This window comes from Adelges cooleyi, unplaced genomic scaffold (assembly GCF_023614345.1).
Source record: "Adelges cooleyi isolate 19-005CV unplaced genomic scaffold, UGA_ACOO_1.1 ACOO_flye_CR_arks_rails_tigmint_CR_PRNA_23, whole genome shotgun sequence".
Classification (NCBI taxonomy): domain Eukaryota; kingdom Metazoa; phylum Arthropoda; class Insecta; order Hemiptera; family Adelgidae; genus Adelges; species Adelges cooleyi.
This window is the reverse complement of record NW_026095893.1, coordinates 14,575,722-14,603,466: the sequence shown is the minus strand read 5'-3', so window position 1 is coordinate 14,603,466 and position 27,745 is coordinate 14,575,722. Positions and strand designations below refer to the sequence as shown.

Sequence of the window (27,745 nt, the reverse complement as noted above, 5' to 3'; positions counted from 1 at the left end):
ATATATTTTATATATGTATTAAATATAATGCCTATTTATTATATTCGCCATAATATCATGACCGTTATAATATTATAATGTTATTATAAAGCTTAGCAACATCAATAACAACTACCTAAACGGTGTAAAAAGCTTAAAGACTACAAAAATGTATAATTTAATTAAATGAAAATATAACTATAATATAAATATTTATATGAATGATCTTATTAATAATGTATTTCATGTATAAATATTTAAAAATATTTGTCTTAAAATCTTTATGTATGTATATAATTTGTTTTAATGTATATTATTGTTGCACCTTTTTTAAATATAGTGCGTGTTATAGCCACTGAGCATTTTATTTTTTTAAGCTTCTACATAATTAAAATGTGTTCTAAATATTCGATCATCTAATATACTGATACTCAGTCTCTCTCGAACAATAAATGATTATTCACGCTACGACACTCTTTATCTAGTGGAGTCAATACATAGTCAGAGTTTACTAAAAATGTGACCTAAATTTAACATCATTGACAATATAGTGTCTAAACATATAACTTTATAACAAAAAAAAAGTAGCAAGAACATTCTTAATGCATAAAACAACTTTAATTTTAAAAAAATCCACTCTAATATTGAATTTTTTCTTTAGAAAAATGTCATATGTTCATTTTGTAAACAAATTCTGATTATAGCGTTTTTAAATATTCTATACGTATATCTAGATTATTTAAAAACGGTATAATTAGAAATGAGTTTTTTAAAAGTGATCTAATTTTTGTCAGATAAACAATTCGATTATCTTCGAAAATTGGCGGAGTCGTGATTTTGTGTTTTCACCCAACTAGTTAGTCTTACGGTCGTTTTAAGCATAAAATGAAAACATATACATGTCCCAAACTTATTATTTAACTTTTTAAGCAAAATTTTACGAATCCGCACAGTTTTCAATTGTTTTAAAACGTTTTAACTCATGTTCATATTGTCAAAATTTAGGAACACGGTCGTCATAAATATAAAAAAAATAAAAAATAGTCTTGCATTTTTTTTTGTGGATAACATAAAAGTAATGATTTTTTAGTTTGTTTAATACTGATATGTGGGCGGAAATCAGGTATAATGTATTTTTGGATATAGGTATTGAACATATTTGGCTAGATGATGATTATTAATTATACAACATGCAAAGATTAATGGACTAGTATCTAGGAGTAGTAGTAAGAGTAGTAATTATGTATAAATATATGAAGTTGTAATATAGAAGCTAATTACAATGACTAGTTTTTTAAATTAATAATATTATTAAAATGTTGAAAAATTACTGAAATATTGCACTTAAAAGCGCATATGTAACCCATTGTTGTTATTATTGTTTTAAAATGTGTGTGGTAATCAAACCGTATGCCTATTATGTTTGATTATTTCGGTCGGGTAATAATAATAGATCTATCTTTGTGTGTATGTGGTGTGTGTGTGTGTGTGTCTGTATAATATTTTTTGTCTGTACGTAGTCCTTATTTATTTGGGTGATGGTAGATTCTCGTTGACGGATATGGAAAGTCGTCGGACATTTGGCCGATCATAGTCCTCCATACTCATACCACGGGACAAGCTGCGCCTAGGACGTTCACCATCTGATGAGCTCCCTGAGAACGTGCGCTGTCTCTCGATGCCAGGCAACGTGACTGATGTAAGCAAGCCTTGTCCTTTGCAGAACAATAAAATGCTTTGGGCCATTTTGGCTGGCTGTTAAAACAAAAAAAAAAAAAAAAGAAGAAAAAAAGGTTCAGATCGAAGCACACATATCACGGAATCAAAAGTGTCTTTCTCTTGTAATTCTATAGGATTTATACAAGAGTACATGCCAGAAAAATGTTAATAATTATATACCTAGATATAGATAAAAAAAAAAGTAACGACAATTAAATATAACTATTTAAAGAATGCTGGACGTAAGATAGGACATGCCATCTATTGATCTCTGTGATCGTTATCCTCGACTAGTAGTTTAGTAAAGATGTTTCATGTTACTGTGAATGTTTGTATTTGATATAATAGAAAGTAACAGGAGAAGAGAGATACATTTAAATGTTTTATTTAATTTTGAGGTTGATAGATTTTGGTTAGAACGTTACGTTCGGCCAAATCAAGTGTCATTAGAATATAATAACACTCAATAAATAAATAGATATAAAAACAAATTAGTTAATAGGTAAACATAAAAATGAATAATATAAACCTTAGTAACACCAAATTGAAGCTAAAAAAAAATTAAATCTTACCTATGCCATACATTTTTGGCAACAAATAATAGTGCTGTGAACAACATTCACCAAAGTGGTCTAATATATTATGTTTTCACACATTGGTGAACGTATTAGTGCACGTTTATTAGATAATATTATAATCCAACATTTACCAAAATGGATGTCAGTAAATACCGGTGGTTATCAACTGTAGATATTCACCGTAATATACTCCTATTTATTGAACTAAGTATAGAAATTAGTTTATCTATTCTTATTGAGAACCTAAACAAATATGTTTATTAATATTTGAAGGATTAAGTAATAAACTATAGAGTATATGTCACGAAATACTAATGGTATGTGTATATATAATGAGAATACAAATTAGAATATTATTACACAGAAGAATATATTTTTGAATTTCGTTTATAATGGTTTTTTTTACTATTGAAAATGGCTATTCTACCATTAATCCTCAAAGGTTTTTTTGTTAACAAACTTGTATTGGATATACTTACAGCTTCTGCCAGAACGTCTCCCGCTCTCTCAATCTTCAATAAGGTAGCTTTATTCTTGTTCAAGTCGCGATGTAACTTTTCAACAACGTTAGCGTAAGATCCCAGCACTCCCGTTACCAGCAAAACGTCTTGTTTGTAGTCTTTAAGCATCAGATCCTTGCGGCTGTAAAATAATTATTGTTTACCGTTTTTGTAATGCGTGTGTGTAGGTATAGTAAAATATGATTTTTGTTTTATTCACTTTAGAAATGAGTTTACGTATTGTTTGAGATTCTTCGAATTAATAGTGCCTTGCAAACGTTTCACAAACTCGTTTATAACCAGCTCTTTGTCCGGATTTGTCTCGTTCATGAGTTGCTGTATGAAATCCCCAATAATTATTATTGATTAATACATTGTTCGAGTTGCGTACACACCTACCGAACCAGCGAGCCGAACCGTAGCAAGCGTATGCGATAAAACTAATGTGTACTTACGTGTCCAAATTTATGAAACACCAAGTAGTCCATCGCAGATTGGCTGACTTGCGCTTTTCCCTTCCAGTTAACGAACTAAAAAGTTTCAAAAAAGAATTTAAATAAAAACAATTTGGAAAAATTCGACGAGCGTTTGTCGTTTGCCGACGTACGCACTTTTGACTTGAAGTTTTCTTTGACGGAAACCGCTGATCCCGTGCAGTTGATGAGAATGAGTCCCAAAACGCGTGACGGATGTGCCAGCCCGAATCTCGCCACAACGTTGGCTCCAGCTCCTTCGCCCAGACCGATGACATACCGAATGTGCAAAGTGTCCAAAACGGCTACCAGATCTTCACCGAGTACTTGCAGAGATGGAAATTGAAAACTGTGGAAAACAATTTTTTTTTTTTTATATATTATTGTTATTAATATGATTACTTTGGACAAGTTTTTTTATGTATAAACGATAATTAGGAGAGCCGACAGAGTATGCACTTACGAGTCTGGAAGAGTATCTCCATTGTCTTCGTGACCGGGTACATCGATATGAATGAATATCGAGCGGTCCTTTATCTCGCTCATGCATGGTTGGTTTACGAAGTTCTCGAAGGATACATCTGAAAAATACTAACGATTTAAATACCTACACAGAAACAATATATTTTAATCTTTGCAAATTCTGGCCTTACGGTTGCATCCTAGGTCATGGACAGTGAGAAATATAGCCCTCTTGTCTTGCTGAGTGAGATCGCCCTGAAAATTAAAATAGTCAAGCAATCGACAAACTGCCAAAACAAACTAGTGTACATAATATACTAAATGATTGTCTGTTAGTTAAAATATATTAACGACTCAAACAACAAACTTGTTGGACAGCTTAACACGTCGTCATTTAAATTAAAAATAAAACAAAACAGTAAAACATATAATATTGGTAATTATGTTAATCAAAGCAGAATGTCATTTTCGAAAAAAAATGTTATCATATAATTACGGATAATTTATTTAGAGCAAACGCTCAAGAGGGCTCAAGTACAGTTAGGTAATACAATATTATTTTACAAAAAATATACTTTTATTATTACCTGGACATGAACGTACAAATTTCCACTCCGTTCCGTTTTGACTAGAAACCTCTATAAACATTAAAAAAAACACTCATTTTAGATATTTACATTTTAAATTCAAAGACAAATTAAATATAAACCATTATTTTGCCAAAGATTTGTACTAAAAATTCTATTGATGTGGTAACAGTAATTTATATTATATTTATAAAAAAACATATTTATCTTATTGTCATTAAATATCCCTCTTTTGTTATTTCATGATAACGTATTTTTTATCAAGTTTTTATCTTGTTATCAATTTCATTAGTTTCAATGGTATGTCATTTAATAGAACAAATGTTATCTTGAAATATCAGTTCAATTATATGTCACATTTTAGCTTTAAGAATCTTTTTTAAAATAATTGTAAACATTTTCAACAAGTTTTCAAATTTTAAATGTAAAATTTCCTAAGTTAATAAAATGCAAAAATATTAACTCGCGAGGCAATAATTAGAGTTACTCCAAATATTGTAGTTTCTATATTAAAAAATATTTTGTAAAAAAAAAAATCGTTTTTTTAACAAATAGATAAAATAGCTTTGAGTCACCTCTAAATATTATATACAATCAAGTACAAATTTTAATATTTTTGTCCTAAAAATAATGATTTTTTTAAATAAAATTATAAAAAGTTTTTTTGGTCGGTCTAATACGTGTATAAAAAAAACAAGGAAAAATTTAGATTTGAGTTGGAACTTAGAGGTCTAAAATTTTAGGTATTTATATTATATATTAGGTATATATATGTATATTAGGATGGCTCTTAAAAAGTAGATTTTCGAATTTTAACCTTGACGCCCTCTAAAAAGTTTCTATACACAATAAACTTAAGTTAAAACATTTTCATATAACTTTTATACCATGTGATCTCAATTTTTCAAATTTTTTTTTGGTTTTTACTCCTATTTAACTTATTCATAGCAACTTTTAAAACTTAAATGGTAACGCATACATTTCATTAACTTTTTAAAAATAGTGTATTAAAAATGTTGACTGGTTGATAACCAGTTTTGAACAATTATTGTTACAGTTAGAAGTGTTTAAAAGTTGGAATGTTAGGGGAAGTGTGCGCAGTTAAAAAAAATACTACACTCCCTCTTTCCTTTTGCCCTTAAGTTTCAAAAGTTGCTATGAATAAGTTGGGAGAGCGTAAAAACAAAATGTGACAAATTGTGATCACATTGTATAAAAATAACATAAAAAAATATATACATATATATAATTACTATATATTTTTTTTTTTTAAACGATTCAACATTTTTCTATTTTAAAAAAGTTTCATAATCTGATATATGACACTTGAAAATCTTTCTTTTGATAGTTTGAAATAAGTTTGTAATAATAGTTTTTTAGCAAGTTATCAGTTATATCAGTTGCAACTTGATAAAAACAATTTTGTCGTGAAATAATAAAAGAGTAATTTTGAAATGTCATATTTAATAAAATTGAAAAAAAATTGATTAGTTATTAAAAATTAGAAATTTGATGAATGTAAAATAAAAATTTTCCATGTTAATTGTAAATGTAAAAAAAAAGTTATGAAGGAAAACTTGAGAGTTGAGGTAGAAATCTGAAATTGTAGGGCTTTCTTATTTGAATAGACTACTAACAGTTTTGGAGGAGGGGGTGTAAGTAAAATATATTTTTTTATATACTGTTTAATATACATATAAAACAGATGTATTAAAGTAATTTATTTATCAATTTCGAAAACACTAGTAGGTAAATCGTGTTTGTAGTTTTCGTTAAGTTGGGCTAGGCGTTAGAAAAACAAGTCACAGAGTACGTTTTTCTTATCTGCTCATGAAGTTTACAGAATAGGTATTGCGACAAATGTAATTATTGATTACAGTTTTGTTCTTTTTTTTCTTCTCAGTAATCATATAATATAGTATTATAAGCAATAATTAATTTTTTTATTTACAAATTATAACAAAGCTAGTTTGATTTGGTAAAATTATATTGTATTCGTAACTATATTATAAAATGTATGTAAATAGTATTTTTATAACATAATAAACCACAAAGCCTTCAAAATGTATGTGTACGTTAATTAGTACATACATGACCAATGCAATGCAAAGTCTAAGGGGTTAAGTAACGCCCTCGATTAAGATGGAAATCCAATCATAAGGAATGTAGGGATCGCGGAATTAGATTGATGAGATTAACAATAAATAGAGTTTAATATTATGGTCTTAAAGACCCCGAATTCTACTAAGAATATTATTGCAACAAATATATTATAGCTATTGGCGATGGAGGCTGAAACGGGTGATCGTCTCTGTATTTTTATTTACATGTAAAATATAATATATTAGTAGCATAGCGCTCGTTGTTAGATGACTCCGCCCTGTTAGATGCATTCCATTAACAACTGAGGAGTAACAATGTCGCTAATAACACGACTACAGGCATGCCCCTATATTGCCTATTCAACGCGCCGTCCGATCATTCACAGAATGATAATTTATCAATTTACTGTAATGATAATTATAATAATTATACCAACCGGAATGACGGACGGGCATGCAATGCAAATAAGTATAAAATAACAATAATATAATATAGATTCAAATCAACAACACGCAACGTTGCGTAGCATCTCGTGCCAGATGTAGAGCTATAATATGCGCCGTATTTATTTATATATATATATATATATATATATGCGTTTCCCGCCATAGTACGTTCTCCTGGGTAAAAATAATCAATACCTTGAATGTGCGCCTTAGCAATAACGACCCCCGGGGAACACCCATCTACTTGCCCCCCCCCCACCCACATCAACAGAAACTCACGCCTACTCCGTTTGTTCGCCAGCCCAGTTTTCACCGTCTATGGCGCACATAAACTCACTCACTCACACACGCACACACACACACAAATATACATATATACACGCGGTATCATTTATTGATGCGTTCGGGTGTATTTATTGTAGCGGAGATTTATGACTTCCTCCAAGTTGTATGAAAATCTGGACGCGAGGAAGAGTTGCGTCGGTCGACCTATCGATTTGCCTTGTGAACTCCATTCGCTTTTTACTTTTTATACCAGCAGCCCGACCGTAGTGTTCATTCACAAACAAATTGATACGGTTAGGAAAGCGGGGGTCCGAGGAGAAATAAAATTAAAAAAACCAAATAACCGCCATTCCGTGTCGTGGTGACGGTGGTATCAGCGGACGGGGCGTATAAAATCCGCGATGGAGTGATAACCCGGGGGTAACATGAATCGTTATTTACCCAGTTACTATCGGAAACAGTTTATTATACTACGCATAACAATACAATATGGTCTCAGCTGCTTACTTGCGAGTCGCTCATGTTAGGTCAACGTTTGTCTTGCGCGTACGACTTCCCAATCGGTAAAAATCCGTGTTTACGTATTTTACGTAAACTGTGCCCGACGGCAGATTGGCGGCTTCGAGTGTTGTGCTCTGTATTTGGGGTATCGAGTAGCGCGGCGAGACCGAGTGTACGATTGGCGACGGTGGCGGCAGACGTTCGGACGACGGGTGCTTTACTGCGTTAATGTGGCTAGAGGGTGTACGACGGGATACGCGTATCCGACGGACTTAAGGGGCGCAGCAGTGTTACCAACCGGGGCTTGTCACAGTACGCCGCCGCCGGACGTTTATTACAAAAAAAAATATTATAGTAGTAGTAGTAACGAAAAAACAATCAAGTTCACCCCTCAATAGGTTTAAGTGTACGTACGATGTACATTTATTTACTTATTATTTAGCACCCGATAGCATAACATCCAAAAAATACACTATAAAAGAGGCGAGCAAAATTATAAATTAAATTATTAACTTCACACCTCATGTATTTTATACTTACTACAGCGATTATTACAAATATTATCTAACTGTAGTAGGAGCGAGAAATAATACAATTATGAAACTAAGCTATAAAGAACGTACAGATAGTAGTCACTGGATCAACTGAGTTTTTATATACAGTTTCCTACGAGCTTAGAAGCACTAGCCGTACATACAACGAAATTAATATTAGAATAATACTCAGGTTAGACCTATCAAGAACAAAATTTATTTGAGTGTATGTACCGTGCGTATATTGGACCTACTACGTATATTTTTTTTTCACACAACAAAATATAATATTCATTAAAACAAAGTTAAGTACAAAACAATATCATACGCAAATATACACCCCTCGTATATACGAAAGTGCCTCCCGACATAACATTTGTACGGCTTTAAATAATAGAAATAGATATAATTTTCGCTGTCTAAACAATTTAACCGTTTGCCATTCGGCCTAGACTCCTACTACACTTACATACATAAGTATGGTGAGTTTTTTTTAAAAGCAGTGGTCTAAAAAGAATAGTTTTATAGTAATTAAATTGGATAATAAGCATTCATTTTTTTTTTATGAGAATTATCTGCATAATGTAATTTACTTTGTACGTATCCTGTCTGCGATGCCCAGCTAAATCTACAGCACGCAGAGGTCTGACATTTTTAATAAATTGGACGGAAGCTGGTCCCATGCACATCGAGGCAGACATTGAGTTTTTTGCATTTTTTCGCAAATTATGACAGGTTATATAAGATTTTTCGTATATACACACACATAATTATTTAATATTCACTCGAAATTAATTTTTTTCACGGTTCGGTAATATTGCGGGTTTTAGCCAGATATAAAAATGGTTGACTTCTAGTTAAATAATATACATAGAGATGTGTATATTTTTCAAAGAAAACGGATTATATTGTAACCATGTATGTATATGTATACGAAGGTGAACTGACGACCCGTCCTTAAAGCGTATCATTAAGAAATCATCTCATGATTGAGCCTTTAAGTTGAGCTAAATTCATGTTTAGCTACATAATAACAATAATGTATAAACATGCTAATTCATTTTGCCCAAAATTGTGATTGGACTATTTATTAACTAACTAAGAGGTGAATGTACAGCAAATAAGTAATATATCATAGCTAATGTACCTAAAAAAAAACAAACATAACACAATGAAAATTACAAAAAAACGTCCACCTTCTGTGAAGGGTCGTGGATTTGATAAAATTTAGAGACTATGAGACTTCAAAACTTATATAACTTATAATTGCAATGTAAATTATTAAGGAGGACATATAGGTGACATAGAATCGATAGCTGTAGAAAATACTAAATAGATAACAATTTAAATACTGTCTAATAATGTAATAAAGTAAGAATTTAGCATCACGTTGGCTGTGAAACGTCAAAATGCCCTGGCCGACCACTTGCCTGATGGACTGCCACTTTGTGTAAATGTGTTTTTATCTTCGTGTCTTTGCCTTTAATCTCAATGATTTAGCTAAACGTCCGAGTATTTAAAAAAAAGAGTTTTAATTTTTCAAAACCTTGAAGTACGTTAGGTATATCAGGTTTTATGTATTGAAATCATATTTTATATATATATATAAATGGTTAGACAAACTGTGGTCATTAACCGAACTATGTTTCTAATAATTAAAATGATATTAATCACATTCGCTTAATTATTTTGATACTATTTATTTGTTTTTTTCAAGTGTATTTATATGAAGCGAGTATGGTAATTAAAACGAAACAAATTTCAGAATTCACCTTTACCCCTTGCACGGTATAAAATAATATATAATTCTACGATTTTTGGATGCTTGCATTATCGTGTAGTTCGTAGTGAACCTCTTATAAAACATCATATCGTTTAGCTCTTTATAAAGATTGTACAACATTTTATAGCTACTAGAGCTGAGACCTCGAATCGAATTTTTCTATTATTCGTATTATTCGAATATTCGAATAGTAATCAAATAATTCAAATATTCGGACTTTCGAATATTTTGACAAATTTATGTTTTTTTGTAATTTATTATATATCTATATAAATTGTTAAAATCTTATTTTTCGTAATAAGTAATAATATTTATTTTGTCAAAAGAATAATTCGTTATAATTGTATTTGTTTTGTTAAAAAATTATTAAAAATAGGTCAAGGACACCTTAGTTGTCTCTTAATTATTTTTTTTTTTAATCTAATTAATCCTGCAAAGAAAATGATAAAATATTTGAATAATCCATCGAATCTTCGATTTTTTTTTATTCGAATAGTCCCACCACTATTAGCTACTGGCCTTAAAATACTGTGAAAATTCCACAGAATGAGGAGCACTACATGTGAGACCCACTTTGCCTTGCGCTTATGTAATACAGCAGACAAGTGCTTACGTGAAGAAACCGAAAGGCAAAACCGACCGTGTGCGGAGCGCGTAATTTGAGAGTGCTTGCGTCGTCAAGCCAGGGATCCGGGGGCGGGTTAGGGGGGCACATAAAAATGGAAAGTGATGTTATATAACGAGTTCGGTTTGTCTGCGGCTCGCGGTGTGTCGTTTAAGCTGTCGCGGTGGTTAAAGTTGTATGCGTACGTGACGGCCATCACGTGCGCCAAATTCCGGAGCACGTGCGCAACGGCCTCCGTTGTTGGAAGACAATATTATTATTATGCGTCCAACGGTAACACTGGCGAGCCGGACGCTCGCCGAATACAAGTCGCAAAAGCCCGGGGATCGGTTGCCGTACAACAATAGCAACAGCACAAATACATACATACTGTAAAGCCAAAAAAAAAAAAAAACAGATGGTGACGCGACGGCGCGGCGGCGCGACGGTCACAACAACAACAAACGCCGAGCATCCGAAGCGCGTTGACCCAGATACCGCGCAAGTGCGCAGTGCGAGTATTCGCCGACACGTTAGACGCAGAAACGTGGAAAAACAACACCCCCCCATCCAAAGCGACCCGTCACACATTGCCCTCGCCCGGAAATTGCCTGAACGAAATGTGCGTTATTTGCGGATCGGCGCAATCCGTGCCCCCATAGTGTAAGCACACGGGTTAACGCCGCTTAACCCGTAACCGGCGATTACATCCGGGGGTAGGTTAGTTACACAGACCAAACAAACTCTTAACAGACCTCAGACTCTTAACAAAAAGCTACGTGCATCCCTTATGAAAAAATGATCAAAAAAAAAGAGCCATTGTACAACGAACGCATACGTGACGTGTTGACACATCAGAGGCGTATAACACACGGGGTCGCACTTGACACGCGTAAGCGGCGTGTACTTAGATCGGTGAAAGGTGGAAAATTATTTTCTTAAACAAAACAAAACCACAAAAAAAAACCGTTAAGTTTACAAGGCAAAGACGTATCACCCCTCGTATAACCCCACTATAACCGTTTTAACGCAACAACCATTATGCCGGTTTAATAACAAAATTGATGTCAGTAAAGGAAATATGATATCAGAACGTATTCTACTCTTGTCTGTGCGTGACGCGTGTCTTGTATGTAATTAGGCATCAGCAAATAGCAATGTAATAGCTGTGGTATTTATTAGTTGTGGTAGAATCATCGTTAATCAGAGCGATAATCAGATTTTTCAATTATATTTTATACTTACGAAAAACCGTTTTAATAACATGTATATTTAAAAGAACGTTTACGAACATAAAATCCAATGTAAATACATTTTACTGTATTGAACTATAATTAGGTTAGCCACGTTTGTATACTATATCCTAAACAAAAATAATATACACATGACAAAAATTTAATTTTTCAAAACTAATCATATATCTTAAAAATATATTATTGTTAAGTATGTCTACTTAAATAATCTTGATAATGTTCAATACTGCTTATCAATATACAACTACAATCTACAATCTCTGTAGACAATTAGCTATATAATTTCAATGTTACTTTTTTGATCTCATTAATGAATAGCTGAATTTGCATTGTTAATTCAATGTTTAGAGGTTATTCATATTACATTTACTTCACCATCTACGTATGTACTAAAAATAAATTATACCCAACACATAAGTTTTAAAAGATTGTGGTATTTAATGTTATAAATACTGCGCAACTATTATAGCATAATATTTTTTGCATTATTTGCAGAACGCATTAAGTATGCCAACCGGTATAGTCTTCAAACGTATAAGTTCATATTATAATATAGTAAATATAACTGTGTTTTGTCTTACTCATATTATGAAATTCCAACTAAAAAATCTAGTTATTTAAATTGTTGTTTAACTTTAATTTAACATCTTAATTTACCGGTTAATTAAAAAAAAAAACGTATATCATATTATTTACTTTCGTATTTATAATAATCATCACGGGTAGGTACTTATAAGCTCATAAGCTAAAATTTAGTTTTTTTTTAAAATCTGAATTTTTTAATTCTCATCACTAGCTGCAACAAATAAAATTACAAATCAATATAATATAAATAAATTATACCAACTCTATGTTATAGCGATAAGATGTTATTCTATATTATGTTAACAAATATAAGTTATAAGTCAATCGAATTAAAACGAAAACGGTGATAGAATATATATTATATTACAATTCCAATTATAGCCTACTGGAATCTTCGACTTATTCAATCATTATTGATATGGTCTATGTATACAGCATACATAACCTAGTTGGAACACACTAATTGGATATTAAATAAAATGCAAAATTGAAATAGCTAAAATGAGAATAGGTGAGACGAATGTGTGGAGTGATTATTGATAGGATTCAATTAAGAATGAGTACATTCTGGTTGCGTCAATGACAGAAAAAAAAATTAGATTTACTTTATAGTATAGAAAAACAGATAAGAGAGCGATTTAGAGATAGAAGTATACCGAAAAATAAGTGGGAAGATTTGAATTTGAACAAGTGTTATATTATCTATATAATTATTAATTGGATTTCGAAAATATCTTGGGCAAAGTTCACGGCGTATTTTCAAGAAAAAATAACGAATCATACGGTTCGACCATTAAAAAAATAATAATAACCTTAAGATTGTGGCCTACAGTAAACGCGTGATGTAAGGTAACTGGTTTTGTTGTATTTAAAGTGTATCGCTTTATTAGCGAAGTGAAGCAGTTAAACGCATTATTATTGTATTTCACTGCAAAAAAATAACGGTCACGGCCTTTTAGGTTTGCTGTAAACAAAAGCGTTTATCAAAACCAACTTAAATGTGCTTACATAGAATACCTTTTTTACAAGTAAAAACAACAACTTACCAAATTATTATTATTTTAACCTAAAATATGCTTAAACGAACAGCGTAGGTAAATTGTATTATAACAATATGTGTTTAGTTTAAACTTCAGTAGAAATAATTATCGATTATAATCAGTTTCTATATGTGTCACTTTCATATACAATTTTATATCATATCCATTTAGTATACGTTGTTGGATAAAAAAAACATATTATTGCTTGTCGACCCTTCTCACGGTTTATCGTTTTATTCCAAGCACGGCAAATTCAGTATCAGCTATATTATAGTTAGCGTTTGAAAGTTTTAAGGATTTTAAAATTTTCCTCGGCCTACTTGTAAATTACTATTTTACACATTAAGTGAAATATACCTACTACACAACTCACTACTTTAACGTATGTGAATGCCAATCATGGGAAAAAATCAGTTTTCAGTATTTTGTTTTTTTTAAGTAGGTATACATGAGTGTAGTTGTATTTCCACAGGATTTTTTTTATAATATAAAAATAAATATGATACACCCAACACTCGTTAGGTGTACCATACTTCTATAAAGAAAGGTAATCTGCTGGACGTCAGCAAAACACATCTAGACGTGGTAGACCTATTTATTAAGGAGACAGGTATAGGGATTTTTTTTTAGTTTATCTATTTTTCGGACTATCAAAACATCCTTGACAGCGATCAACATTTTTTTTTCATCTAAACTCATAATACGCAGAACGCGTTTTACTAGGTCCATGGTTGTTTTAGAACAAAAACACATATTATAAAATCAAGAGATAACAACATTTTGGTGACAATGTCATATTCGATTTTAAAAATAGTAACGTGAAAAAAAAGTTATAGCTATTTAAAAAAAAGTTTTAAAATGCGAATTGAAATGATAAATATTAGGTTTATCGATAAATGGATATGACATTATCTCCATCTTATGTTATTGTTTTAGGGATTTTGCTCAAAATCACGGAGTGAGTAAACGCATTCTATGTAGTTATGCTTCAACGCTGGAAAATTGGGTCTATAACGTCCTCTTGATGCTTTTAATTATAAAACCGGGTAATACATAATATTATTATTTGCGTTTTACAATACAATCCTTTATATTTATCCTCATAGATTAACAAGCAATAACTAGACGAGTGTTCGATTTTATTAGGCGTCCGTTGAAATAGTTTATTATATAGATGTTTAGCATTCGAAGAAATACGATATATATTTCATTACATTAATGCCTGTATAATTCATCGTGTGCATCAAATCTGACAAAAAAAAAAATCTAAAAAATATCGAGTTTAAAAAAATCAAACAAATATGTAAAAAAAAGTTATTTTAAAAAATGATTTAAGTCTATGATTTATCTTTTATCCAACCTATTATCCAAAAAAAAAAAACCAATATAAACCCTAATTTTAATAGTACTTATTATTTAGTGTAACTAGTGATTACCATCTAACAATAGGTAGCACTTAAACGTTTTTATACGGAGAAAGGATAATACCATCTATATTTACCAATATCTTAAACACTTATTTAAATATTAATTAAAATTAATTAAACAAATTGAAACGTCAATAAATATGTAATCGTGAATCATGATTAGCCTGTCAATTTCAATGAACCGTTTATTTTATTCGTTTCTTTATCGTTCTTTATATTGTTGTTTCCAATCCGGCATATTGAAGTATTAATGGTTTTAAATGTTGTATGACACCGAAAAAAAAATCGATTCTTAACTAAAAGGGTTTAATTGCTGCTAAATTATGTATATTGCATTTAAAACACCTCTTTTATACACCAGAAATCTTGTGGCTACACGTTTACAGTATTTCATTTTTATTTTTAAAGAAGAGGGAACACTTACCACTAGAATTTCAAAGGGTAAAAAACTATAAGTTGCAAACTTTATTTTTAAACAAATATATTTTTGGGGGATTCAGTTTATTGTGACCATATTATTTTATAATCTTCTATAGTTCTATATGACATAATTTACATACATTAATTTTAATTTAGTTTCAAAAATATATGTCAGTAAAAAAATAAAAAAGGAAGCAGAAGTTTTTTGATTCCAAAAAGTAAATTTAATGGCCATTTTAAAGAGTTGTAAATTAAATATAATAAAACATATAAATCATGTAATCAAGTATACAACATCTTTATACAATATATTATTTCAGTAACCGTACTACCGTCTTTGTAAAAGTATAGATCAAAATATGTATATTATTAAACGATAAATTAACCTTTGTAATATATCTTCAGGAAATAATTTTTTTTTTTTTTTGATTCTGTACCCACGATATATTTTAAACCGCTAAGCCGATTTTTTCGTGTAGCTCTATAGATCAGAAATTGTATCTAAATTGTACATAATTGGACCAAATATTTTTTAAAAAAACCCATTTAACTTCAAAATACAGAAAAACATCCAAAAACTATACATATTAGATTTTCGGTTTCCCATTACTACTACTCACGTATAATACTTTCTTACTGTGTTGGTTTATACTGTACTTAGTTTGAATTGTACTGGCTTGAACCTAGTATCCACAGTTTCACAACGAAGCGTTTATTTAAAAGTGATTTTATGACTTTGTTATAATAATTCCTATAGACCTGTGACTTCCCCGTTCCCATTATGCCCCTACCACACTGTACTGGCATTTTTTCTATACACATTTAACTATTATACACCACAAAATATATTTACTGCTGCATTTATCCTCTACGTCATACCTCACCTACGTTTTATAAAACGTTAATAACTGCAATAGTATTTACTCAAAACTTATTATGGACCAGTCAACATTTTTAGAAAACCATACTCATCGAAATGGCTTTTTTGATATTTTTTTTAAATATAAAAAAGTAAAACGCTTTTTAGAAGTTGCTTACTAAGTTATTTTGTTTTCATAAAAAAAATATATCATCAGTTTTCTATAGCATAACTACTTAATTGGAAGAAACAAATCTTTCCGGGACACCTGTGTATAAATAATACATAATATTTAAATATTAAGTATATATTTTAATCCATTGGTTGGGGATATTTCTTTATAGTAACAATTTAGACGATAAATATATTTTAATATCAACTCAGTAGTAAAATGTATAGATTTTAGTAATGCAGAAAAAGAAATTAAGATTTAAACTTTTTGTGTGTCTACGGACATAAAATCATAAATATTTCATTCGTTATAGCTATTCTATGTACTTTGTATGATTTGCTATTTTTTAGTTGTGTAACATATATTTATACCATTCTGTAGCTATAAAAAAGTCTTTAAAACCTTATGAACAGATCGTAAAAAACACCCGGTCGTTCATAATATTTTATTATCATCTGTTATTGTCACTGGACGTGTCGCACATCATCTATGTTGGTTTTATTATTTTTAACGTTCCGACATAAACAACGGTAGACTGTTACTGGTAAACGGCAACAACTATGTTTTGCACTGAATGCGTTCTAGACATGGAATAGTAGGGTGCTGTTTGAAAATTCTATAAATAGCGAACACATTACACAGTTGGCTCTGATCTAAATAATTAAAGCCGTAGGCGGGAGTTATATTGCTTGCCACAAGAGGAATCGCATTGGCAGGCAAAAAATGTGTTCCTACACACAAAATGTTTTTTTTACTTTGCGAAAAACAACACACTCTAATCTCTAGGTTCGAGGTCATAATATATTTAATGTGTAAACGTTTTTTATAGCGCTATGACACCACAGTCCACAAGTTTGCTTACATAAAAAACAGCAATTAAAATATCTTTTTGTAAGCAACCGAGTCCTTTGAAAAACAGGAAAACAGACGTGGGTTTATATCCATTGTGTTTGTATTACGAAAATATAGTAATTGATTTTCCTTGATACTTTTGACAGGTAATTTATTCGCCTCGTGTAAAATATTGTATTAGAAGATAATCCTTTCGCTTGACATTGATGAGCATTTTCTTCAAAATCTATTCATATAAGTAAACGCTAATATTTTTTATGATATCCTATTCGATTTTAAAAGGTGCACTTTGCCTGTTCAACATGCTCACGTTTATTGTTATTCACATCAAATATTAATTACAATATATGTATTGATTAAAATGTTCAGGGACGGACTAGACAAAAGCCGAGGTATACGATCGCATTTAAAAATGAATGACAAAATTATGTATTTTTGCCATGTACAAACATTAATCCATTATTCATTATCTAGTTGATTATTTTTAAATACTAGTAAATGCTATAACAGGGATAAACAATATTAGTGTATTCCAATTAATTAGTTCATAACACATACATTTTTGGTTTCAATCATTTTTTCCCCATTATTTATAAGCAAAAAACTTGTTATTTAAATATAAAAGTTGAAAAAACTTACCGGCTCTATCAAAATTACAAAAAAAACACTCAGATTTTTCAGTTACCATTAAAACGACAAAATTGTTTTAGAGCTTTTTCTATAGAGTCGAGTAGATTATAATATACCACTATAGTGAAAATAAAAAAAGAGCTTGTCAAGAAGATACAAAATATGAATTAAACAATTCAATACAAATTATTTAAGTTTTTTAAAATTAAATGAATTGTTAATTTTAACTAAGCCTTTCTCAAGCCACGCAGATCCCTGAAATCTAAGAACGGATTTAGTTATTTAGAGTCTTATTAGAACAATCTAGGCAAGTAGAAATGCAGTGAAGAGCTCCAGAACTTTATTTTATATAGTTCATTCACTACAGAGCTTTAAAGTTGTATATCATAAACAGTGACGGTTCATCCGAAAAATGGGCCCTTGCGCAAAAGTTAAAAAAGGGGCCCCTTCTTTTTTAATTCTAAATAATATAAATATAGATACATAAATTCAAAGTTACAGGGAGTGTCAAAAATAGCATACACGCTGTACATATTTCAGAAAATGTTGTTGTCAATGTGGGGGGTTCTCTATGATAAGTAATTCAGTAGTCGCTTTAATCGATGTTCGTTTTGAAATTTCTTCTTTAAAGGAAGTTCTGAACGATAAAATTTGACCAGCAAGAGCATTAGATAAATCAAAAACGTAACATCCTGCCAATTTATTAACAGAGTTATAAATAATAACTCGCTGTGCCCTTACCAGCTGGCATACTTAATAGTTTTTCTAATATAGGATCATGTTTTGAAATAAGGGTTTTTATTGATAACAAATTGCCTTTATATTTACTATTTAGGCGCCATTGTTTAAATATAATACAACATTGAATTATAAGATCATTTGAGTTATCGTGAACTGATCGTATCTCGAGTAGAAAACAACCAACAACACTGACAATATATTTATTTATTTTATTTATAGTTAATGAATAACATAGCCATGTACATTTTAAAGTAATATGATTTGATAAAGACTGATTTGTAAAATAGTAAAATTTTTCTGAAAACGATCTCCAATCACTGTCTTTTGGAAATGGACCCTTAGGCTGGCAAGGGCCTTGAGAAATTATAAATCGTTTTCCTTGGTGCCTGAGTGGTTCTTTAAAATTATCTTTGTCAGAAAAAAAACGGTCATTGGTTAAACTACTAAAAAATATTTGGTTCGAAATTTGTAGTGTTAATAATGTCATGACTAGATGTTTGTGTACTTACAGTTGGCATTATTATTATTATTATATTTTAATACTGACTGAATTTCAACGTATGAATTGGAATTTGGAACATTCTATGAAACCATTGACAATTTAACTAAAAAATATCAAATTGAGGACCATGCGAATAACCTTTTTTTCCGTACATAATTGTATTCATATATTTTTTTTTCCTGAACGTTGAGTAATACTAGGCCCCCCTAGCCAAGGGCCCGTGGCATTTGCACACATGTATCACACGCCACTGATCATGAGAACCCTTTTTTTCTTTAAATGTTCATACTTTTTGGAATAATCAGATAATAACTATTCTGGTGATAAAACATGCCGTTCTCCAAACAAAGGACACGATTATGACTATGTATTTTTACTTAACTTTTTGCACATTAAGTATATTATTATGGTGATAATTTTAAAAAATCCTATATATTTCATAAATCCACGAATAAACTATGCTATAAGGTCATAACTATTTTAATACATATTTTGTTTTAATGATTAATGTTAAAATATTTTACAATAGAAGTATTAAATAGTGATGGGAATCGGAAAATCCGAATTTTCACAAAAAAACGCTATTTAAGCTACTTAAAAATCATATAAGTGTTAAATAATTTTACAATATAAAGCTCTGTATCTAAGTAACATATTTTTGATAAATATGTGAAAATAAAACAAAACACCAAAGAGATAGACTGCTTTTGAATTTCGGATTTGTTGAAATCTGAAAATCCGGAATCCGAAATCCGAAAGCATTTCATAGACAAAGTTAAGAGTTTTTTAAAAAATTGTTATCAAAAAATTTTACTTAGGTACACATCTTTATATTGTAATATTAATTAACAATTATATGATTTTTAAATGACTTAAAAAGTGGTTTTTTTTGAAAAATCCGGATTTTCGGATTCCCATCACTAGTATTAAAACATTTTATTTGGCTTTTTCTCAAAGTTGCTATTTTGCACACCGGTCCCTTTGTCCAGAGAACGTCTCAATATGTGCCTGAACTATACATAATAACAAATAGATATAATATTTCTTTTCTTCGTTTGTCATATAATGTTTTATAATATTATATTCTTCAATCGATTCATATTGTAGCATAGCAATCATGTTAAAACATTTTTTAACCGTGGTGGTCTGAATGCGGAATTATCGGTCAGTTTGTATGCAACCTTGGCCATTTTTTCTATTGGCTCATAACAAAATGAAATGTTAATAAATTATATAAATCAACTGTATTTTATTATTATTCGCTTAAAAACATGTGTTACGTACATCCAGGCAACGTATAAACAAATTGAATATAATATATTGTGAATTATTTTTTGTCTTTTAAATGTTACTGTGCTACAAATAATACGAGTTGTACGCATTGTATTTTGTTTTATTTATTTTTATGATATTATTATCCTTTGTAGACTTTACGAAGATACGTTTCAGTATCATCTACTGATCCAAGAACTAGTTACCGATGACGGTAGAGGAGGAATCCGAAAATGTACAGTTGTTACAGTGTTTTGAATATTGAAACAAAATGTGTCTTTTAAGGTAGGTTAAAACACATTTTTTTAAAACTATAATATACTGAGACCAACAATGACGAATAGCAATTGATTGTTGTGCTTTAAACACAAGGTATGAACAATAAATGAGAGTAGTGGGAATAATATTGCCAAGATGTGATTAGACTAGACAAAATAGATTAGGAGCTAGTGGATTAGAATTATTAGCTGCGACAAAAACCGAAAAAATATCGATAAAGATGCAAGTGTTATAGCATTTATCTAAAGATAAACTTTTATATATGAATTATATATTTTATAATTTTATATTTATTTTATATTTTTTCTATGAATGTTTATTAAGAAACTAAATACATGGTTACAGCAATGAAAAATAAAACAATATTTTATAGGTTGTTTTAGCCAAAAGTTTAGTTAGTGTTTTCTTAGGCGCGTATTAACTATTTCAATATCAACATATTTCGTCCAGTCAAATGATCGACAAGCGGTCCAAATCGAAATCTATTACGATATACGCCTGTATATCTTGGTGGAAGTTAGTATTTAAGTAGAAAATAAAACACAACAATAATATGTTTGAACACAATACTATTAAACATAAAAAAACACTCACAGTATAGAGAATAATATATATATACAACGTACGTTACGGTTATAACAGCAGCCGTAATAGAATGGTAAATCCAACACCTTAATACTATGTCTTATATATGATATATTCTAGGTTACAGATGTAATTGGTCCTTGTATAAAACAACTTTTAAATATTACTCAATGATTTCTTCAGTGTACACATATAATACCATATAAGGTTATATAATATTTATTACTTATAACATACTTATATTCCATGACCCAAATAACAATATTAATTATATTCAATAAAATCAAATCGTAATCGACGGACATACATAGAAACGTAATTCACTTATAAATCTAATCGGTTATATTGAAGCTATGCTTCTTATGGAACGCCTGGGCGCTGGCGGTCAACGAAGAAAAACCGCAACGCATGCATATGTTTGTTTGTCCTTTGCGCATTACTATACCATTCATCCGATAAATTCACTTAAAAATAGTTAAACAATTATAAATCTAACCGTTCTATAACTTTATTTTTATAATTATAGTTCGTCAATACTCCACCGCTTCTGCATTATTGTTATCTGCTTCGAAACTGATGTACCCTGACGCTAAAGGAGTTTGTCCTAAGTACTACGATCGATGAAGATTTCGATAAAGATGTGGTCGGATTTTTAGATGAATTGATTGGACAATTATTTTATGAACTTTCGGTTGCATTTGAACCTTCTGCCTTGAAAACGGATGGCAAACTGAATTTGGACGAGCAAACTGACAATAAGTTGTATCAGACGACAACAGATGAACGCCATTCACAGACCGACAATCAAACAGGTATCTATGAAATGATTAAAGATAATTACAGATTAAGGTTCTAGACACACGTTTTTTATTTAAAAATGTAATAGTAAAACATGCATGTATTTAGAAATATTCAGAATAAACCCCGACCCCCAACCCCTACGTAATAAGAGAATAGTTTTGTTTTTGAGCAAAAATGTGTTACATTGTGCTTGTGCTTTTATTTTATTAAACAAAAATAATATACCTGCATACACATAGGCATATCCAAGAATCAAACCTCGGACCTACTCCCACCCTTCTTCTCGGGAATGGCCCAGTGTCAATAATTTTTATCTAAACTACACATTTTTTTTTTTTTGTAAAATATTTGATATTATACATTTTTTATTTCAGTTTTGATATGTTTATTAGTGTTTGATGCACAAGACCTTGTTCGAATACCGGATGTAATATCCCCAGTGCCAATTGAGTCTCAGTATTCCACATCTCACCCACGAGCCCGACGGTCAATGTGGAGACGGGCCAAAAGAGCTGTTTTTGTTCGGACATTAAAATTTTAATATAAGGTAATTATTGCGAATAATATTATAAAAATCCCCTCTCTCACTTGACCTTTTTTTTGGTAGTTAAGTTTTCCGTATTTCCCAATATAAACTAACGAGTATCCACACTACAAGCGGATACATAGGCACATGTATATGTCTTTATATTCAAGTATAGGACCCTGGAACTATTTGGTACTTTTCTTATCTCTAATCTCTAATAATTTAACACTTATCTTTAATCTCTAATTTTTTTTTTTTCAATCCAAAGATTAGTTTTTAACAAATTTTTCACAAATTTTTCTCTGTCATTCGCCATATTCTTGAGCTCCCTGTAGGAAGTAACTCCTGCATCCTGCATTACTTGGCTAATGTATCTCGTTCTAGGTCTGCCTCTTGATCTTGTTCCTTCTATCATTTCTTCAATTATTAAACTATGCAATTCATCCCCATGCCTCAACGTGTGTCCTATCATCTGCCATCTCCTTTTTTTTATAATGTCTATCAATGTTCGTTTTTCATCTATTGTCCTCAAGATGTCTTCATTTGATCTTTTATCAGTCCAGCTTATTCTCTGAATCCTTCTCTCGGAGAAGGATCCAGGGGACCCGGGGTACCTTCTAAACAGCTAAACCAATCTCTTCGTGTAGCAACTCAATAGATCAGAAATCGTATCTGGAAGGATTTTATCATTTTCAGTTGTGATTAATCATACAGACCTGTGACTACCCCATCCCAATATGCCCCGGCCCCACTGTACTGTTTTTGTATTAATTACACCAGCAATTCTTTAGTGTATTTTGCATTATTATTATTACTATTTATCATTATTATTATGTCCGATTAACTTATAATTAAGGAATTACATTTTAAGTTATTAAAATTTTATCTAACTTTTGAAAAATATTTGCAGGACGTTTCACCAATTAACACTTCATTATTAGACATTATACGACAACAGCTAAAAATACCGGTTAGATTAATAATTTAATTTTCTCATCATAAAGAACACATTTTTTTAAAATTTAATTCATACATACATTTATTGCAGTTTTTTCGTTTTTTTTACTTAATTTTGAAATGTTAGTAATTATTTTATGTTTTTTATATACTTTTGGGTTTCATCATAATACGGATTTTATATTTATACATTTTTGGTAATTTATTTGTATTTGTTATTAACTTATTTATATATTTTTTTTATTAAAAATATTCATTGATTGATATTAATAAATAAGTTTCCATCTTTACTCAACTAGTCTTATTATTATTTATAAAAAAAACATAGTTTGAATGTTTATGAGAATTACAAAAGTTTGGGATAGAATTAAGCGAACAGGAAACAATAAGAAAACATAATAAAAAAAATGATATCGTGTGACGTGCACTGTTTGTATAATTATTGTGTTTCATCTACAAAAATTCATTAGATATGCGACCAAACAAAATAATGTTTTACTGTCGATTCCCCTGAATACTAAGTTAAGTTAATTAATTGAAATTTGATTAGCCAAAAGCTCAGTCAAAAACTATTTAATGACTTATGCAAGTATTAAAAAGTGAAATATGTGGGTAGACGCCTCAACGAAGCACACTACTCTTTCATGTAGCTAAATTGCCTACACTCAACGCCGTTTTTAAACCTGGCGTGTTTCTTGTCAAATTCAAATAATATAATGATGTAATTTTCGATTCCAAGATTATAGTAAATACCATGGCTATAGCCTATACTTGAGTATAAAGGGCGTAGTTTAGTTACAGATGAAATCTGGTTATTATCTGAAATATGTTTGAACCAATTTCTTCGTGTAGCTTGTTCACAGATCAGAAATTATAAATGGAATGTACTTTACGCAGACAAATATTTAAGAATTTCACCTCTCTCCGAACCAGTACATCTCAAACTATGCACAGTTTAAGCCAGTACAGTCCAAACTAGTACAGTACAAACCAAGCTCAATTATAAATTAGCATAGTGGTTGTCCAAAGAGGTTATATAATTTGAAAGTTATTTAATCATTTTCGAAAGCTTCGATGAAAATCTGTATATAGTATAACCTACCACAGTCTAAATCAGTACAGCTTAAGCCAGTAGAGTATAAATTAAGTTCTATTTATATCAATACAGTACAAACTAAGTACAAATTAAACCAGTATAGTTCAAACCAAGCACAGTGTAAAACCAGTACAGTCCAAATTAGTAAAGTTTAAACCAGTATAATACAAATCAAGTACTGTCTAAACTAGTACAGTCGAAACCAAACACAGTTTAAACTAGCACAATAAGAAATTACTAAAGTGGTGTCCAGAATCCACAGATTTGCATCGAAGCGTTTTTTCAATGTGGTTTTATATTTTCTCTAAATAACTTAATTTCGAGTACTAGAGTCTAGAATCTAGTTTGGTCGATTTTTTTTTTCAATTTTGTACAGTTATATAGTACTCATATAATAGTCCTTGAACAATATTTTAAGTTCCTAAACCCTGGGGCCAGTCTCAGGTTTAAGACAAAACGTGTTAACTAGTCAGTATTTAATTTATAAGAGTTTAAAATTTAGGACGGGAGGAAGGGTGGAGTGTATTATTGATTTTATCTGCACGCATTTATCAATCGTACTCCGTCTCCCATCCTATATTTTAAACTAATAACTTTAAAAGTAATGATTCAAAACTGGTCATCGATCAGTGTACATTTTCAGTAAACTGTTCTTAATTTAAAAAAGGAATTAAATGTATACATTATCAATCATTTAATTTTCAAAAGTTACCCCCGCCCTAAATCTAGTTTCTGCCTGAAAAATACAAAAACTCAATTATTTTTTGTTTGATAAAAATTAGAATTGTTTTACATAGGTAATTTATTACCTGTGTATCATCAAAACAACAGGTGTCACCTTTAACTTAGAACATAGGTAGTAGGTACTGTATATAAAAATATTACATTATTTACACACACGCTTGTGACTTGTCCAATATTTAACTTAGATTCACGTTTGTCTTTTAAAAATTTAACATTCTTCTTAATACATTAAACTTAATAATTTATGCGTTCCTCCAATGTAGTAAAATAAAGTCAATGATTATTGGCTCATTGTACACCGAATTATATAGCATATCAAAATATAAATGAATATCAATGGCGGTTAATCAAGTGATATTACTTCCGATGAGAGGTTATACTACTATTATAATATAGTATGAAAACGATCACTTTCATTTTACGTAATGTATAGTCTAAAGCATATTAGTAGCTACTTAATTTACTTGACTCAAGCGAATAAATACAAAATAGTAATTTTTTATTTCAAATTATAGATTTATTTATTTACATACTTATATATGTATGTATATGTATATATATATATATATATATATATATATATATATAGGTAATGGAATATTGTTTTAGTGGTTAATTTGTTCAGTCTGAAAAAACAAATAAATTATATTCTTTTTAAGGATTACTTGGTTTTTTCCCCTTCAATTAACTAATATATAAATTCGTCAAACGTGCAGAGTAAATAGTGTCAATAAACATGTTCGTTAAAAATATTCTCTAAGACTTATACTTTGTGTCACCCGTTATGGAGGAGATACATTAATATTTTTAGGCATACAGAAATTGATGAATTTACCTTAAATAACACGGTTAGTATGGACATTAGTTATAATATTTTTAAGGTATAACAGTTTTCTTTGGCACATATTTATATAAGTGTAATTTTTTAAGATTCGAGTTCTCGCGAGACTTTTGGATGATTCGTTGTAGATATTTATGTATCTAATGTCGATTACCTTTTTGTTTATGAAGGCGCTGATGCTGCCTCTCCTTACATCGGAGAATCGGCGATCTTCAAAAGACATCCAAAATAATTTGCGGTACACAATAAAAACAAAATTAAACGTTGATCGAAAATAATCAATCGCAGCGGGGAAAGCCGAAATTTTTTGGTAATCAAACCTTAGCCTGATTCGTTCAAATATTTACATACACATACATATATGTTACGCGTTCACTTTAATTAATTTTTTTTTAAGCACTGCACCGGCAACGTACAAGTAGTATTAAACGAAAATAGTTTAGCTAGGGGCGTGCGAATCGTACTGACGCAAGCGGACCGCAAACGAACGGACAAACATTTTTTTGGCACCGTCCTGTCGATGCGGACCAAAATAGACGTCACTTGGCCTTCTGAACTTAAGCTCTGCTGCTGCTACTGCTACTGCTGCTGCCACTGCTACTGCTGCGGCCGATTGTCGTTAATATTGCCGCCGCCACGTTGACTCTCGGTCGCCGCTGTAGTGTATTTGAATGAGTTTTGAAAAATAAATGAACGGTAGGCCGATAAAAATTTGGCCCCACCCTATGAAAAACTGAAATGTCACCCCCGGCAGTGGGGCCGGGGCATAGTGGGGACGGAGAGGTCACGGGTCTACAGACTTTATTATAACCGAAAGTGATAAAATCACTTTTAAATAAACGCTTCGATGCGGATCTGTGGATAGTATGTTCAAACCTGTTATAGCGGTTTAGAAGATATCGTGGGACCAGCAATAATTTACTTAAAATATTTTAATATTTAGTCTTGTGCAGGGTGGATACGATAAGGGTTGATCGTCTGTCTATAAAAATGTATTGCCATAGTTACCCATATATCATCACTAACAATGTAATGAAAATATTTTCATTACCTGTTGACTGTTGATTCACACACACACATAGAAACTGACTACGGCCAAAGTGTAGATTTACCCTATTTTTGGGGTTTTTCCTTAATAAAAAAAAAATTTGACTACAGATTTTTGAGAAAATTGTATATGTTATAGTTCCATTTTAGTTCCTTCGGTCTAATTTTCAGATCTAAATCTATAAAACTTTGTTTGGAAAAGTGAAATAAAGAAAAAAATTCTATCCCTTCTAAGGGAAAGGGTTTATGATATTTTTTTGGTTTATTAATGTTTATCGATAGTACTATGTTTGAAGAAAAATTCATATAAATTTGGAACATTTTCGACTATTTTTAAAAAAGTTATAGAGCGTCGTAATTTTAAGTTGAAAAATTTGTAAATTTTTTGTCCAAGTAAGTACCTTCCAGGTATGATTTCTGATCTAAAGAGTTGCTACACGAAGAAATCGGTTCAGCGGTTTACGAGATATCGTGGGTCCAGACACAAAAATAAAAACACATCATTGTAAATACAATACCTTCTCAGCTCCGCATCGAAGCTAAAAAATCACTATGGACCAAAC

General features: G+C 30.6%; 1 protein-coding gene and 1 long non-coding RNA gene across 3 annotated transcripts; one reads left to right on the top strand and one right to left on the bottom strand.

The window, feature by feature from the left end:
* Nucleotides 1–76: 76 nt before the first annotated feature.
* On the bottom strand, nt 77–26,610 carry LOC126835525 (uncharacterized protein ZK1073.1). Of its 2 annotated transcripts, none has more exons than XM_050568182.1 (9): nt 26,290–26,610; nt 4,299–4,349; nt 3,903–3,966; nt 3,713–3,830; nt 3,388–3,598; nt 3,232–3,306; nt 2,997–3,112; nt 2,756–2,918; nt 77–1,734 (listed from the first exon to the last, which is right to left on the bottom strand). In XM_050568182.1, the coding sequence occupies exons 1-9, from the start codon at nt 26,356–26,358 to the stop codon at nt 1,507–1,509; spliced, it is 1,095 nt and encodes a 364-aa protein (XP_050424139.1). In that variant the 5' UTR covers nt 26,359–26,610; the 3' UTR covers nt 77–1,506. The 2 variants fall into 2 exon arrangements, with proteins under 2 accessions (XP_050424139.1, XP_050424140.1); XM_050568183.1 differs by lacking the exon at nt 26,290–26,610 and adding an exon at nt 7,640–7,862.
* On the top strand, nt 21,454–23,539 carry LOC126835526 (uncharacterized). Its single transcript, XR_007685218.1, has 3 exons — nt 21,454–21,982; nt 22,346–22,518; nt 23,408–23,539. It is a non-coding gene; the product is annotated as an uncharacterized LOC126835526 (long non-coding RNA).
* Nucleotides 26,611–27,745: the final 1,135 nt, after the last annotated feature.